Source organism: Malus domestica, chromosome 17 (genome assembly GCF_042453785.1).
Source record: "Malus domestica chromosome 17, GDT2T_hap1".
Taxonomy (NCBI): Eukaryota; Viridiplantae; Streptophyta; class Magnoliopsida; order Rosales; family Rosaceae; genus Malus; species Malus domestica.
In genome coordinates, this window is record NC_091677.1 from 2,476,560 (window position 1) to 2,492,220 (window position 15,661).

The window sequence follows — 15,661 nt, forward strand, 5'->3', positions numbered from 1 at the left end:
ATGCATATGATTTCCTTGCTTCAGTGTGCGATACAAGGAGATTACACACCAGGAAAATATAATCCCAAAGATATGATTACACAGAATAAGTTAAGTTTAAATCTTTTGCATCCAAAACTCTCTTCGATCTATTTACTTGAGTCACACGTTTTTGGATCCGATTTTTCAGGATTTTGTCTACCAACCACCGTATTGGCTGGGAAGTGGGGCCCAGCATAAGCATATGCCATCTGATCTAATGTATGCCGGAAATATGACATAAGGATGTCGACACATTGTTAATTAGAAAATGTCGACAGAGTGTTTGGTTAGAAAATATCGACAGAGTGTTTGGTTAGAAAATGTCGACATGTATCGTAACACAATCGGTTTAAGTCACTGAAGGAGCTTCTATAAGAGCTTGCATCAACTTATCAGACACTCCCACCCTCCTCTCCCAACTCTCGAGAAGAGCTAACTTGTAACTGAGATGCCAAGGTGATAGTATTTCAAACTAATCATGTTATTATGTTGAAAAGTTGAAACATAATGGTGTCTGACGGGCTTGGAATGCCATCACCATTGCATCTCATGTTCCATGTAAGTTAATCTCATCTCGCCCTTTGGTGTTGCCTCAACTGCGCAGGGCTACATCGTCCCAATTTCACTTGAACAATCATGGGGAATGGGCATGAAGGTGCGATCTTTTACTTTTCATTTAAGTTCTCGCTTGTAAGTAGAAGAAACTAGGATTAATTTTATATATCAAACAATTATTTTTCTTTAGATTTTACATTTCAGAGCCCCCGGATCGAGCAATCTAGACTCTTCAATTTAAATCATGTGTTCTCATTAGCTCATTCCACTAGCTCACCTCACACACAATCTCTCTCTCCAACGCCCAAATATATATCTCTTGAACGGTCCGTATTGCTCGGTTCATAGGTTTAAGAGTGTGAGATCCGGAGAGGATCTCAATCCAAGACACCAAAGGATGTGGAATTGCCCATTGTGGGTTAAATTGGGCAGCCCAAAGAATGTATGGTGATCTCTATTTGTCATGTCACCAGGCGTACATATGTAAATATCTACATATCTTGTTACGTGATTACCATGACATACAAGATTTTCTTCGCAAATTTGCAACAAATGTATTATAGATTGAGTACCTTAAAGTCCATAGGTAGAATATATAACATACCATAGATAGAAAGGTGAGAAATCAGATTGCATCTTATATGCGGTCGTAGTGGGTATTAGAATCCACAGGAGCCATATGTTTTAAGGATAGGAGTAGGACCTTATCTATGTAATCCATCACCCATCATGTCGTCCACCATTATATCCATGTCAACCAAGGATATTAGAGATGCCGAGAACCACAAGCTAGCTAGCATGTCTTCTTCAACCTTTTCAATTTTATTTTTATTCTTTTGGTTTTCACATTTTGGCTTTGTGGTGTATATCCTTAGATTAAAACATTATCTACACTGTCATCCTAAACCCTGAACCATAAACCCTGAAAAGCTGAAAGTATATGGGGAGTATTATATATACATGGCTTTCGACAATGTGCATATGCCACAAGTCTTTTTAGAATACAACAATCTATGACATACGTTACATACAAACGGTAAAAACTTTTTATACTTTTTAAGAGAAAGATGAACCTATCACATCTAATATAGTTTAAAAAACTAATTCAAGATAGGGAGATGTGGTTCCCCGTTATAAACATATTTGATATATTTCAAGTGACTCAGTTAGAATTTAGAAACCAATAATTAATCTTCAAATGTAATTCGGGAGACCCTACGATTGGGATGTTGGGTTTTTTGAAAGGGGTGTGATATCCACACACCCCATTTTACTTCTCACACACACCTTTTTAATTTTCGGCTGTTGGATCGGATGAATTGAAGAAGATCAACGGACATAAATTATCAAGAGGTGTGCAAGAAGTAAAATGAGGTGTGTGGATAGCACACCCCTTCTTTAAATTATACGTCTTTTCCTTGTTCGTAAGTCACCAAAGTAGGTAGCTATAGGAAGGAGATTAACTACCATGGGGTGACTCAGTAATTGAGGAGAATTTCAAGGTGTATTTCACATGGTTGGCCTTAGCTAAGTCCGGTTCCTGGAGCTGGTGAATCAAACGATGGTGGCTGAGGAGGCTAAACTACCTCTATGAGTCTTCCCGGCCCCCGATAGGATGGACTGTCATGACTTCGCCACTAGCTGATCCCTTTTTTTTTTAGGAAATTATGAAATAAATTTATAATGTATGTAGCTCACAATTGCATTAGTATACAAGAACGGGATGCATCTAACTCATCTCAACTGAATTATACGTACAAAATCACGATCGACTACTACATGCAATTTGGATATCATACTAACTTGATTATCACTCACACTCAGAACAATCGAGATACGACTAAGTGGGGCACTAGGGATTAAAAAGTATCATGTGCCCGCAGACACACGCCACCATACTCCTACTCATGACAACACGAATGGCGTGGTGGCAGGTGGCAAACAAGTAAGTTTATTAGTGTATTCAAAATACTGTCAAGTGTTGTTACTATTTTACCTGTTCCGCTCGAATTTTAACATATGGATTGGAAAAGTTCAGTCAACGAGAGGTGAGACATATCAACTCTGCATTTCATTCATATTATATAATACGCTAAATAATAGCACCATAGGATGCTTCGAGGGATACACAAAAATTTCGTGGCAAACAGGCAATGCAGAAAGTAGCTATTTAGGAAGATGATGAAGGTAAAAAAATAAATTTAGCAGTACTTTTGTGAGTGATAAGGGCAGATAGATGGTAGAGATGCATGGTGGCCATGCAATTAATGTAAATGGTCAGTAGTAGTGAAAGGAGATAGAGAGATTGGGTTCATCTCCAACGTCCAAACCTCATCCATGAAGATTAGAAGCTCTCGTAGACTGAGATTTCCCTATCACATTTTTCAGAAGAGGCACTGGGGGGTGTGGTGTGGGGCTGAAAAATATATCATATTCATATAGTTGTGGGATGGTGAGGTGTATAAAGCAAGGCAATTCCAGAGCTGTTGCCCATCATGTCTTCAGCTTCGTCAGTTAAGAGTTTTAACCTCACCTCCTCCACCTCCTCCGCCCTCTCTCCCGCTACCAGCAGGAAACCTAGTTGTATTTCTGCCAGGATCAGCACTTCTTCTTCTTCTCCTTGTAGAGCTCCTCCCCCTAACCTCATCCAAAACAAGCCTGTTACCTCCGTTCCTGCTATCACTCGGGTACTCTTATCTCTCTCTCTCTCTCTCTCTCTCTCTCTCTCTCTCTCTCTCTCTCTCTCTAGATCCTTCAACTCATCATGTGTACATTACTTTCAAGTAGTGTATATGACAACGTGACTAGTGACTACCTATATGCTCTTCTACATCGAAAATCTGACAACTGTCGCTGATATAATCCGTTGCAAGAATGGAATGGGTAAAAGGTCTACTAGCAACTTGCAAGTAATATCCAACGATACAACCACTAATATGCCTTTTACCTATCCCATTCTGTGCTACTCGTAATTATTGTTAGTTTTTCTTGTAGTGGCAGCCGCTTTATATGAGAATAATATGTATTGCCATTGTTTGAAACTTTATTTATCTCTTCAACAATATTTATGTCCTGATAGCTCTTTGGTTCACGTGGTAAAACTTCTAAAGTATAGAACGAAAATTAATTGGTAGATGGAACTCTACTGGTGTCCAATACCAGCCTCGAACACGTTTGATTATATATATACACATCATCATCTATAATTAATCAGTGTTCTTATCACTCAACTAATCCTCTTCTTATCGGGATGACGTGGACGCTTTTCATTGATTCAACATCCTTAAAAAATGACATGTGTATGGTTTGAACCAAAATGAATAAAAAGGAAAATTACACATGTATGGTACTAATTTTCCCTAATAAATATTTAGGTGACATAAAAGGGTATAAATTAATGTTAAGATATTATTTGCGTGTGTGAAAAATAAGTAGAAGGAAGAAATGGCAAAGGAGTACGAAGAGGCCATTGCATCTCTCCAGAAACTTCTCAGTGAGAAGGAGGAGCTGAGGGCTGAAGCGGCTGCTAAAGTGGAGCAGGTAACAGCTCAGCTGGCGACGGCCGAGGCCAACGGCGCCACCAAGCCTTATGATGCCGCCGAGAGGCTCAAGAGCGGCTTCATTTACTTCAAGAAAGAGAAATACGAGTATGCTCTCTTTTCTTCTTAAATATAGGATTAAACGAGATTCGCTTTCAACTGACGTCATATATATGAAGTTGCATGCAGACAAATTAATAACCATTTTCTTCCTTAATTTAACAGCAAGAATCCGGCTCTTTACGGTGAACTTGCCAAAGGACAATGGCCCAAGTTTATGCTGTTTGCATGCTCGGATTCTCGAGTCTGTCCTTCACATGTTCTGGATATGCAGCCAGGAGAGGCTTTTGTTGTCCGCACAGTTGCTAACTTGGTCCCACCCTATGATAAGGTTTACACATTTCCTCGTCCTTTTCTCTCTTTTGTCACAAGAAAATGCGGCTTCCCTTTTGTGTGTCCCTATATATGTATGTGTATGTATATATGTTTTAATTTAGTTTTATCTGTGTTAATAGACTAAATACGCTGGAACTGGGGCGGCCGTTGAGTATGCTGTCTTGCATCTCAAGGTAATTAATTAATCCATGCATTTTGGTTTAATTTCTTGGTTTTGTAATAATTAATCATATTTAGCTAAATGCTTTTTTTATTACTAATATAAATTAATCTTTTGTATGTACTATTACTATATGTATGTATAGGTTTCATACATAGTGGTGATTGGGCACAGCGCCTGTGGAGGAATCAAGGCGCTCTTGTCGATTCCAGAAGATGGGTCTACCCTTGGCACGTAAGCAAACAAGCCACTCTTTATCAGCTTAGGGTTGTTTGGAATTGTTCTTAACTTGTTAGAAGTGCTTAATTTCTGAAGAACCACATGTTAGTTGCTCCAGAAAGTGCTTTTACAAGCCAGAAACACCTTTAGCATTTGCTGTCAAACGTACTCATAGCTGTTTTTGGTTGTTAGAAAAGTTTACTTTCTAGCTCCCTCAGAAGCAACCCCAAACAAAAACACTTAATTATTATCTTAATTATGAAATTATGGGAAACCAACATATAAACATGTGCATGATGGATGCATGGATGATGCAGTGACTTCATAGAAGACTGGATTGGTATCGCATCGCCGGCAGGGAAGAAGGTGAAGGCAGATCATGGTGCCGATGCTCCTTTCGCTGATCTCTGCGGCCACTGTGAAAAGGTAAGTACGGATATAAGAATCCATGTACTTAATTACTAGTTAGCGCCGTATTAATTTACTAACTGACTGAAACGAGTGCAGGAGGCGGTGAATGTATCGATCGGAAACCTGCTGAGCTATCCGTTTGTGAGAGAGGGTTTGCTGAAGAAAACCCTAGCAATCAAGGGAGGATACTATGACTTTGTCAACGGACGTTTCGAGCTCTGGGATGTTGATTTCAGCCTCAACCCCATCTTCTCCGTATGATCGCAATCACATTCCCATGCAACTCAATTGCTTCCTGTTTGTAATTTCCTTCTTAATTTCATCTGCAGCGTCGTTGCAAATGTAATCGTATAATTTCCTTGAGATTGTAATCGTTTGCGAAAAAATAATAAACGGAGATCCAGGTTGGTTCCTTCGTTCATCATTTCACATGCAAAATTTATATAATTTTCCGGTTTGAATTTTGTTTACGTTGAGAGTACTGCAATTTTGTTGTTTGTTTTAGCCACGGTGACTACCGTACTGCACAGGAAACTGTAGGGCATATGGGAGGAGACATTTTTTAGGATGGCGGAAACACGGCTAGGTACACAATATTATAATACAATTTGTGTACTGAGCCGTGTTTCCGGCATACTGAAAAATCTGAGAGAGACGAGTGATGAATCATTGCAAAGATGAAGTGATGAATCATATTATTTAATTACACATGATGATAACGCGGACCGGGTTTAATTATATTTAGACGCTTTAGCCACCTATCTTTCATTTCAAGAGTTGAATGTTATAATCTTCATCCATCCCAAGTTCTCCCTAATATTTCTAGCTAGCGTTTTGGGTTGTTCAATTTTCGCTTTGGCAGTGTGATCCTTCCATTCCGCTTAATTTGAATGATCATACTCATAGATTAAAATAGTTTAAAATACCGCTACACTTATGCTATCATAGTCGAGCCAACCATTAACACTAAACGTCGAGACTGAAAGCCAGTCAACTTGTTTTCTCACAAAAATAACTAATAAGTGCGCAATACAAACGTACACAATAAGCTAATACAATTACAAGATCTTGCAATGCTTAAGTTCGAATTCCACTGTCAGCAACCCCTCTTGATGAGCGATCTGTAAAACTAAAAAATTGGCTAAAACCCCTCTGAAAGGCTCCGCTCCACCTAAACTTTTTGGTATTAAAAAAAATGCAATAGTGATAAACAAGAAATCGAAATATTGGCAGCTACCCATTGGTCCTTTTGCAGTTGAGGACATATTTGGGCGGTATCCGACTATAAATAAACCCGACCCATATACACATACAAGCATAGTTGTGGTGTTCGGTTCTGCATCACAAACATGGAAGATTCAACTTACCATATATCAAAGGATCAATTGTTAACTGAAACAGTTTATGTACAAGACCCTTCCATAAGACTATCAATACACAAACGATGGCGATATGTCCCGTTTTTTCGGTTAACTGAGAATTCATCAGATCAAAGGCGATCCGTCCCCATACGTACTGCATTTTACATACACATGCTGAACCATTTAACTGGTCATGTCTCATGTCTCGTCGGCCTTTGGTTCAAGTACAACAGGGATTTTCTCCTTATGATCACCACGCAACACCTCCACAATCACCTGGGTCCAAAAGATTACATTATAATGTTGAAATACGAAAAGAAAGGCCGAAGGGAGAAAAGTGCGTTTGTGCTAGAATGGTTCCAGATTTTTACAGGCTAGTTGGAAATTAAAAGGGACAGTGTGAGGTGATAAACGAACATACCTTATCACCCACTTCACACTGATCGAGAATTCTATACAAGTCGCTGCCATTGCTGACCTTTTTTCCATTCACAGATGTTATAATGTCACCCAATATGAGTCTACCATATGTGTCACGCTTGGTTGGTAGCAGTCCCTGCAAAATGGAGGTTCATCAGCTCCCCTTTAGTCATTTTATCTAACAAAAACAAAATTATTTCTGTCGTACATGAAACTTCGAATAGAAAAACAGGAAAGGAGAGAATACCGCTTTGCCAGCTGGACCGTTAGCTGGTGCGTCTAAGACGAGCACTCCACTAACCCCCAACTGTTCAACAGACTGATCAGGTGCAAACTTAATCCCTAAAATGGGTCTAGTGACCTTCCCAAATTTGACCAATTGGTCAACAATACCACTTACCTGAACAGGTAAAAAATTAAAATGTAAGTCAGAAGTTTTATCTCAAAGCATGTTAATGAAGGAATGTCAAAAGAAGGAACTTCACATGATATCTACTCACCGTGTCAACTGGAATTGAAAATCCAACACCGGATGATGCACCGGATGGAGAATATATAGCTGTGTTTATCCCGATAAGCCTTCCTGTACTATCTAGAAGTGGCCCCCCACTGTTACCAGGATTAATGGCTGCATCTGTCTGTATAACGTCTTGAATTGGACGGCCAGTAGCAGCAGAACTAATTTCTCTACGAAGCCCACTATAAATAACAGAAAGAATGCATCAGCAAAAGAGTGTAGAATGAGAAGGAACCGAAAACAGACCACTGCCGCCAATCCAAACATGTCAAGATAGAGTTCATGGAATTTGTACCTGATAACGCCAGTGGTAAGAGTATGGTCAAGCCCAAACTGCAAAGTTATATAAAAAGGAAATCAAATTGTCAGTTAGTTCAACCATTTGCTTAAAGCCATAACGAAACCCTTCACAGAATATAGTGAGTGAAGGATCGTGCAATTATAAGCCCTGTTACAAGGAGGAGACGTTCCTTCATAACCAAACCCAAAGATCATTAAATGTTCTTAAGCTTATTCAGCCTCTGTTTGATAGTAAGCACAATCATGTTGGTAGAAAAGAGGTGTAGAATACTGCACTTAACTTATTATCTACCAATAATTGAACTAAATGAGCATCAAGTATCTTAGTTGTATTTGAAAGAAAAAGATAAGCATAGTGCAGAAGACAGGTTGAAAGTAAAGTAATACTTACAGGATTACCGATAGCAAACACTTTCTGACCAACAAGCAAGTCTGCAGATTGACCAATTGGTATGGGCCTTAGTTTCTCTTTGGGGGCATCAACACGTAGAACAGCAACATCCTTGTCTTGGTCAAATCCAACAACTTTTGCATCATAAGTAGACTGATCAGCAAGTGTGACCCTGTAAAAAAAGTAACAGTGGTATAGAATACAATCACCAACCATGAGAAGTGCCACTGTCAACGAATCGAAAATGAATCTAACCAAAATACATTTTGAAACGACCAAATGACGTCAAACAAATAATTTGAATTTGTTACCAAAGGGTGTCCCAAGCACGACCAGAGAAAAAGCAAGTATACTGAAGAATGGCTTATAAGAAGAGTGAGGTGATGAAGGCACTAAATATGGAGAAACAAATCTATTAAACAGACATACAGTGGACTCAATTCCATTGGTGGCAGAAGCGTTTCCAACATTTACGAAGGATTCAGAACCCAATGAACTAAAAAGAGTCTCAAAGCTTCAAATGCAAATGCAATCCATTTACATCTTATAATCCAGGACTCTCCAAACTCCATAAGTCTAATGACATGATGCTTATGTTATGGGCAATCATGGATGCAAGCTGCAAACTTCAGCAAAATTAAAACGAGCTTATCATAACCGAAGTAGGTCAAAATGAATAGAGAACTCATATATATTTAACACGATTTGGTTAGCAATACATTTGATGCCTAGGCAAAGCAGAACCATATTAAAGAATCACACTTTTCTCATACCACAACCAAGTTACAACGTCCAAACCAAACTTCAATGCAACAAAAGAGTTGATGCATTTCAACAAAGAACGAATCAAAAACCAACTAACCTGAGATCGGAAGCACCACGAATCACGTGGTAATTGGTGACAATGTGGCCGTCTGTATCCCACACGAAGCCTGACCCAGACCCCTGCGGTACCTCAAACACGTCCAGAGTAAACGCATCCTGCCTAAAACCCACAAACACCAATCACTCCAAAATCACAATCCAACCACAACCCAGAAATCACAAACAAAACAGATATCGAAAATGCAGACATGGCGGCTACAGAGAATGTGCTCTCTATGCAACCGAGTTCGAATCCCGCTCTTCGCAGTTTAGATTTATTTAAAGTAGGATATAGCTTGTACATAAAAACTAATAGAAATTGAAAATATTCCAAAAGTGGCCCAATTTTTCAGCAAAATCCAAAATGTTCAAACTTTAACGGTACCTGGCTGCAAGATTGGTGATGTAAACAACAGAGGGAGTGTTCTCCTGAAAGAGCTGAACCGTGGCGAGCTCATCGGACTGCAGCTTCTTCGGCGGAGTGACGACGAAAGCCGATGCCGGATCCACATCGGCGATGAACAGGGAAAGCGACAGAACCGCCGAAGCGCAAACAATGAGGAGAGATTCGACGACCGAGGAGAACGGGTTCCTGGTGGCGAGCAGAAGCTTGTGGAGGCACGGCGGACAGAAGGCCTTTTGCTGCGGGATCAGAGACCGCTTCTGGGTTTTGTCGGGGAGGAGGGAGAGGATGGGGGAGGCTGAGGCGGCGGGTTTTTGGCGGGAGAAGGGTTTGGAGAGCGGGAAAGGAAGGAACTTTCTGTTTGGGGAGCGAGAAAGTGGAGAAAAAGAGTGGAAGTGTGTGGAAATCAATGAAGAAGAAGCAGCCATCTGGTTTTTCTTTTTTTTTTTGGACGGCTGCCCTGAAAGGATTGTCCGGTTTGATTCCGGCGATATTTATATCCAAGCAAAAATTATATAACGAACATTGTGGATTAATGTAGATTGTACTCTAGCGAGAGAGTTGGTGGGGACCTGGGACCCTCTCATGTCTGAGCTCCCGTTTACGGGAATGATTTATATGAAACGAATTTAGTATGATTGTGATAATACATTATTATTTTTAAATTTTATTTTATGTATTTAACGGTAAATTTACTTTATGCAAGTTACTTTTTTGTTTGGGGGTTTTTAGAGAGCTAAAAATTGTTTTTGATAATAAAAAATACTTTTAATTACTGTTGTTAAAAAAATTTAAATATTTTAGGACTAGTTGAGAAGTATTTTTAAAATGATTAAAAATGCATTTGATGAAATTGTTTTAGGGTTTCAAAAGCAATTGAAGTGTTTTTTCAGGATTTACTTGCATTTTTATTAAGAATTGGTTTCAAAAGTGTTTTTATTCATTTTAAAAGTATTTCCAAACGAAAGTGTTTTATGAAACCCTGGTAAAAAAGCACTTCAACTTTTTGTAAAAACTTGTTTGTAAACAAAACACTTTTAATAAAAATGTACTTTGTTTATATACAACAATATTAAAAAAATTAAAAGTTAAATTAGGCAATACAATAAGTCATTTTGGTCTCAAACTCGTAATCAATAGAGTAATTTGTTTACAAATGTAAACACTGGATAAGAAAACCCGTCATTTAAGTATCGAACTCGTAATCAATAAAATATTTGTGTTTACAAACGTAAAAATTGGAGCTTAGGTGATCAAAAAAAATCCTCATCATGCAAAGAGGTGGTTTTATGGAATTGGATCCGCTCCAAACCTTAGTGTCCGAAACCTAGGGATCAATTCATCTGGACCGCAAATCCAACAATTCTCATTAACTCATTTTCCTGATCAACCACACAAAACCAACAACTCTAATTTCTTTTACACATCAATCAACGGCCCAAATGATTTGATCCCTAAACTTCGGACACTAAGGTCCGGAGCGTATCCAATTCCCAGTTTTATGTTGTATTACATTATTTAAACTTTAAAACTGCCGGCCAAGACGAAACCACAATCCTATGCACAAAGACGTTGTATTGAGTTTGTTTCCAAAAGACAAAAAATTACAACCTGTTTTGTCCTCGACCATTTCTTCACATTAATATATTCCAAGCTTCAAACCATTTTCCTAACAAACCTTCTTCAAGCTTCACATCCTTTTCTTAACAAACTACTAGGAAGTTTAAAATTCGGTACAATCCAAATCAATCGCTCTAATTATTGCGAATTTCGATGACTTCATCGGATTAGATTGAATCTCGAATTCAAAATCCAATATGATAACATATCATAACGATCTGACGTGAAAACAAATTGCCGGCTGTCGAATACCTTATGTCCTCCCCCCTCCTTTATCTGGGCGTGAGACCGACAACGTAAGATAAACTTAAACATATGATTAGTGTAAACACGAAACGCAGTTATGGAACTAAAAACAATTGATTAGATTGGTCTCCTAGGAGTCCCCAAAAAAAGGCAGTGCATATTCACAAGACGCATGAATACAACCTCCTATTTTATATAACCCCCCAAAGACAACAAAACGTAAAGCCGCCTAGTCTACGAAAAAGGCAGACGAGCTTCAACTTGAAACTCGACGCTTTTGAATGCTCATCTGAGCATTGATCAGTTCTTGAAAGGGAAAAAGGTCAGAAAGATGAGGGGTTACAAGATTTTCCCCAGGGGTCTTAGCTCCTTCGGAATGCCGTCGAAATTTCCAGCATTTATATCTGACTGTAGCATCGGTCTTTTCCCAACTTTCCAAACAATGCCTTCTGCCAGGTGCTCCTTATTCGGTGTCAACATGACGAAATTTGGATCGGCTCTTTGATAACTGCAAAATGGTTAAAACGATGCATTCTGTGTGAGACGAGTTCATATATCCTTAGGACGAAATGACCATTGACCATGCATGCATGCATTAGAATATGAGAGCTCATCTAACAGCGGAAAAGAAAAAGGAAAGGCAGAAAACAAATGAATGAACCTGGCTTGTCTAAGATTCTCCACGCGAAGGCCAAAACCATAACCTGTCTCCCCAACAACGTGATTTCTCGTAGCTGCAAAACACAAACGGATCAACGTTTTGGTACTCATCCAATATTTCGACACAATCACATTCAAATGCAAAGCAAGATTTAACAAAATCAAAGCAGATAGAAATACAGGTTTAATGGTCCTTCATATTTCAAAAGGGATCTAGTTACACATGTAGCATGTGTTTTAATGAGCCATTTAGTTAAGTTTATGACCTAATTAGGTCATAACAATTAAAGTTTGATGCGTCTCATGAAAATCTACCAATTAGAGATACCTGAAACGCTGAATGTGAAAGAAGGTTTCCACCAGGATTTAAATGCCAATGCAATCGATGAGCTGAGAGGGCCCACCTTTCCCTGCATGGATAAAGAATAAGCATTTCATGAACTTGATATGATCCAATACTGCAAGTACAAGATTGCATCAGATACACTACCTTCAGCATGAAGTTCTTATTTGCTTGCCAAGATGCAGCTACTTGAAAGGTAGAATCTGGGGCATTAGGTCCATTGCTCGATTTAGGTACATTGCTTGATTCTGGTACATCATTTGATTCTGGTACATCGCTTGATGATTTGATATCATCAACCCTAAAATAGCATCATAATATAATCAGTTATCACCAAATTTGTTGCAAATTACATACATTTAATTATTTACCTTGTCTGCAATTCAAAGCCAAAATCGATATAATTTGTAATTCCAACCACTTCATTTTCTTCGAGGGGGTTTTTCACCTGTTCCGTTAAAGCAGTTCATAGCTAATTAGTACAGTATATGTTAATCAAAAGATAAAAACTAATTTAAAAGATCTATTCTGTCGCATATAACAAACCAGTGATAGACAATACCCGTCTTTGGACCACCACATGTTGATAGAATGAGGCAATGAACTGCAGTACAAAAATTAATGTTTGAGATCCACAACGAGTTGTATAACATGCTATCAAGCATCCAGCATTGGGAGAAAACCATGCAACGATTGAATGTCAGGTAAACACTCGAGACTTGGAACTGATTAAACTTCACAAAAGTAACTAAAACTAAACAAAACAAACCTGAGAACTTCTTGACAGCTCGAGACCAAAATTGAATGATGGACTCAAAGGACTGCTTGATCCCACTCCATAACCAATTGCAGCACTCCAATTCTTTAAATTTTTGTACTTTTGAGTATCTTTACTCCCATCTAAAAAGAATTAACCAACAAGATAATCACTTGAAATAAAATTGCACTAAGATCCTCATCTGAATTTTTGAGAACAGCTCATACCAATGTACACAAAAACTACAAACTAGAAAGTAAGAAGGGAAATTGGTTCTGTAAGAATCTTGTACTACAGATACGGTGACATTCTCAAGTGAAATTCTTCTACTTCATGGTAAAAACATATATCCAATTCTGAAAAACTACATTCAGTCCCTCAATGTTAAGGCATCTAAGTGACTTACATTCAGGCTCATACTGCACCCCAGCTGTTAGTCTTCCCATCTTGCTCACCAACCATGCCCTTCTTGGACAATCATCTTTCACTGCATAAACGGATAATTACATTAAAAATGTTTTCAATGCACCTTGTACGTTTAGGTAGAAATGATGACTCTACAAACTCCAAAGTTCTCTTCCCTTCTAATATTCAAACCATGCAAAAGTGCAATCTAACAATATAAGTTTATAGATCAGGCAAACATGAGTTCATCCAGCAACATTTCAATTTTTTTTTTCCCAGATTATATTGGGAGAGTTGATAGCTTACGAGATAAGATTACTAGATGTGCCATGATACAGATAAAAAAAAATGAATTTTCAGAACCACAACATAGGTATCAGTTATGTATGACTCATAAGCAAGAATACTCAAAGAACTGAAATTGAGGTTACATACAGGAGAAGGGCATGACAGTGGCGCCAACTGACAAGTTTGATGAGCCATATCTCAATCCCATAACACCAAAGTCTTCAGAAGTTATTCTACAAGAGTAACGAGCTCTGTCAACATTCTACATTTCATGTGTATGTGAATCAACTATTTCTACTAGGAGGTTTTCCATACGACGCACCTTTTTTTCAGCAACATTGGGAAAATTCCAAACGCTCCCAATCCGTATCTAGGGTAGTAAGCACAGGCCCTCATCTGCAAAACCCTGAAGTGAAGCAAAAAATGGGAATATGTAAATAAATATTCATGCTTTTTGAACATGAAAACCCAAAAAAAATCAAAAGCAAAACACAACACTCTTTTAATTCAGAGAGATGTCCTTACGGATCAGCATTTGACACGAAGAGGTCCATGAATGTGTGAGGATCATCAACATCACTGACAAATCAACAAAATATTAAGATATTGTTTTCGATACCACATTTATGTCCAAGATATCGCCCATAAAATGCAATTCATGTACAAATACAATGGGAATCTGATACTACTTCCAAGTACCTTTGCCAGCGGAAAAATGCATTTCCAATTATATTCTCCTCGGGTTTGTGATCGAGCGGTCCTGCAACCTAAACATATTAAGGAAACAAAAAAAGCGAAAATATTTCCCCTGGCATCAAACCATCAACTTTCTAAAAATCAACATCATGAAGGATACAGTTGCAACCAAATCGACGTGAGGGTCGTCGATGGGCTTCAGCATGATCATTGTGCTGAAATGCCGAGCTTGTTCAAAGTAATCGTCAAACAGACATTTCAAAGCAAGCTTCCCAAACAACAAGTCATACGACGACTCCAACATCCTGCATCAAAATTATTCTCAAAATTCAAACAAAATTAAAAAAAAAATCACTAAAAAAATCAAATAAACGCATTCAACAACGATTTAATTGCTGCAGATAATCAAACGCCGGCCAATTTTAGCAAGGAGAGTGGCACTCCACTCACAGTAAGCAGTGACGACCTCAAACTTTCAAGAATTCACAAAAACAAAAAAATTGAATGAAAAATAAAGAGACGCGAAGAGGATCGTAAGGGGCGGAGTTAGGGCAAAACCTGGTGCGGGCGGCGAGAGGAGGGTAGTCGAAAAGCGGCGGTACGAGCACCATCGGCGGCGGTGGCTCCTTGTCCAGCAAGTTTCCCATCTCTGCCTCCTCCGGTTGCTGGCGACGGCACAATGCTAGGGTTTCAGAGTACGGAATTGAAATTATGGATCAAGAAGAAGAAGAAATTGAAGAGATTGCTGTTTGTAATCTGTTTAATTTGTGAGGAGCGAAAGTTAAGGAACCGCCCGAAAAAAAAATAATAAGAAATTATAAATAAAAATTATAAAACCGCGCCCGCGTATATCTGCCCTCCGGACTGCAGAGGCATAGGCCCAAATATCGATGACCGTTTCAACGCTGCTGATTACGTGGTAGGTCCAGGTGGCACCGTCGACCCTCAAGTGGGCCAGTCCCTTGAAAGCCCAATGCTCACTTTCTCTCCATTTTTTGGGGGTCTAATGAAGGCCTTAAGGCCCAAACTAAATAAAACAAAACAAAACTCATATTGGAAAGTGAGATTTGCTTACCTTTTTAACTTCTT

At 38.7% G+C, this 15,661-nt stretch overlaps 3 protein-coding genes and 1 non-coding gene across 7 annotated transcripts; 2 read left to right on the forward strand and 2 right to left on the reverse strand.

Moving 5' to 3' along the window:
- The first annotated feature begins 169 nt into the window (after nucleotides 1-169).
- On the forward strand, nucleotides 170-5,725 carry LOC103425818 (carbonic anhydrase, chloroplastic-like). Of its 4 annotated transcripts, XM_070817513.1 has the most exons (8): nucleotides 170-477; nucleotides 626-676; nucleotides 4,012-4,223; nucleotides 4,341-4,506; nucleotides 4,631-4,684; nucleotides 4,817-4,905; nucleotides 5,208-5,316; nucleotides 5,398-5,725. In XM_070817513.1, exons 2-8 carry the CDS (start codon nucleotides 665-667, stop codon nucleotides 5,560-5,562), a joined length of 807 nt encoding a protein of 268 aa, XP_070673614.1. In that variant the 5' UTR covers nucleotides 170-477; nucleotides 626-664; the 3' UTR covers nucleotides 5,563-5,725. The 4 variants fall into 4 exon arrangements, with proteins under 4 accessions (XP_070673614.1, XP_070673613.1, XP_008362142.3 ...); XM_070817512.1 differs by having other exon boundaries at nucleotides 437-676; XM_008363920.4 differs by lacking the exons at nucleotides 170-477; nucleotides 626-676 and adding an exon at nucleotides 2,628-3,263.
- On the forward strand, nucleotides 441-596 carry MIR10996B (microRNA MIR10996b). The gene has a single exon (NR_161635.1). It is a non-coding gene; the product is annotated as a microRNA MIR10996b (primary transcript).
- A 910-nt stretch (nucleotides 5,726-6,635) lies between the features above and the next one.
- On the reverse strand, nucleotides 6,636-10,144 carry LOC103404572 (protease Do-like 1, chloroplastic). The gene is made up of 8 exons (XM_029097169.2): nucleotides 9,540-10,144; nucleotides 9,153-9,275; nucleotides 8,291-8,462; nucleotides 7,895-7,932; nucleotides 7,583-7,781; nucleotides 7,330-7,482; nucleotides 7,084-7,218; nucleotides 6,636-6,938 (listed from the first exon to the last, which is right to left on the reverse strand). Exons 1-8 carry the CDS (start codon nucleotides 9,983-9,985, stop codon nucleotides 6,861-6,863), a joined length of 1,344 nt encoding a protein of 447 aa, XP_028953002.2. The 5' UTR covers nucleotides 9,986-10,144; the 3' UTR covers nucleotides 6,636-6,860.
- Nucleotides 10,145-11,518: 1,374 nt separating this feature from the next.
- On the reverse strand, nucleotides 11,519-15,395 carry LOC103404336 (uncharacterized). Its single transcript, XM_008343236.4, has 14 exons — nucleotides 15,131-15,395; nucleotides 14,733-14,877; nucleotides 14,576-14,643; nucleotides 14,402-14,455; nucleotides 14,199-14,282; nucleotides 14,024-14,109; nucleotides 13,590-13,670; nucleotides 13,196-13,326; nucleotides 12,989-13,030; nucleotides 12,798-12,874; nucleotides 12,574-12,727; nucleotides 12,412-12,493; nucleotides 12,085-12,157; nucleotides 11,519-11,931 (listed from the first exon to the last, which is right to left on the reverse strand). The coding sequence occupies exons 1-14, from the start codon at nucleotides 15,217-15,219 to the stop codon at nucleotides 11,763-11,765; spliced, it is 1,335 nt and encodes a 444-aa protein (XP_008341458.1). The 5' UTR covers nucleotides 15,220-15,395; the 3' UTR covers nucleotides 11,519-11,762.
- Between the last annotated feature and the right edge of the window lie 266 nt (nucleotides 15,396-15,661).

Bases quoted from the DNA above. Each gene is read 5' to 3' on its own strand.
- LOC103425818 (XM_008363920.4), top strand. From the start codon at position 3,072: ATGTCTTCAGCTTCGTCAGTTAAGAGTTTTAACCTCACCTCCTCCACC. The intron at 3,264-4,011 runs GTACTCTTATCT...AAAAATAAGTAG, and splicing joins CCGTTCCTGCTATCACTCGG to AAGGAAGAAATGGCAAAGGA. The intron at 4,507-4,630 runs GTTTACACATTT...CTGTGTTAATAG, and splicing joins TGGTCCCACCCTATGATAAG to ACTAAATACGCTGGAACTGG.
- LOC103404572 (XM_029097169.2), bottom strand. From the start codon at position 9,985: ATGGCTGCTTCTTCTTCATTGATTTCCACACACTTCCACTCTTTTTCT. The intron at 8,463-9,152 runs GTTAGTTGGTTT...CTTTTTTTACAG, and splicing joins CGTGGTGCTTCCGATCTCAG to GGTCACACTTGCTGATCAGT. The intron at 7,933-8,290 runs GTAAGTATTACT...ATAACTTTGCAG, and splicing joins TGTTTGCTATCGGTAATCCT to TTTGGGCTTGACCATACTCT.
- LOC103404336 (XM_008343236.4), bottom strand. From the start codon at position 15,219: ATGGGAAACTTGCTGGACAAGGAGCCACCGCCGCCGATGGTGCTCGTA. The intron at 13,031-13,195 runs GTTTGTTTTGTT...TTTGTACTGCAG, and splicing joins AGCTGTCAAGAAGTTCTCAG to TTCATTGCCTCATTCTATCA. The intron at 11,932-12,084 runs GTTCATTCATTT...ACCATTTTGCAG, and splicing joins GAGAATCTTAGACAAGCCAG to TTATCAAAGAGCCGATCCAA.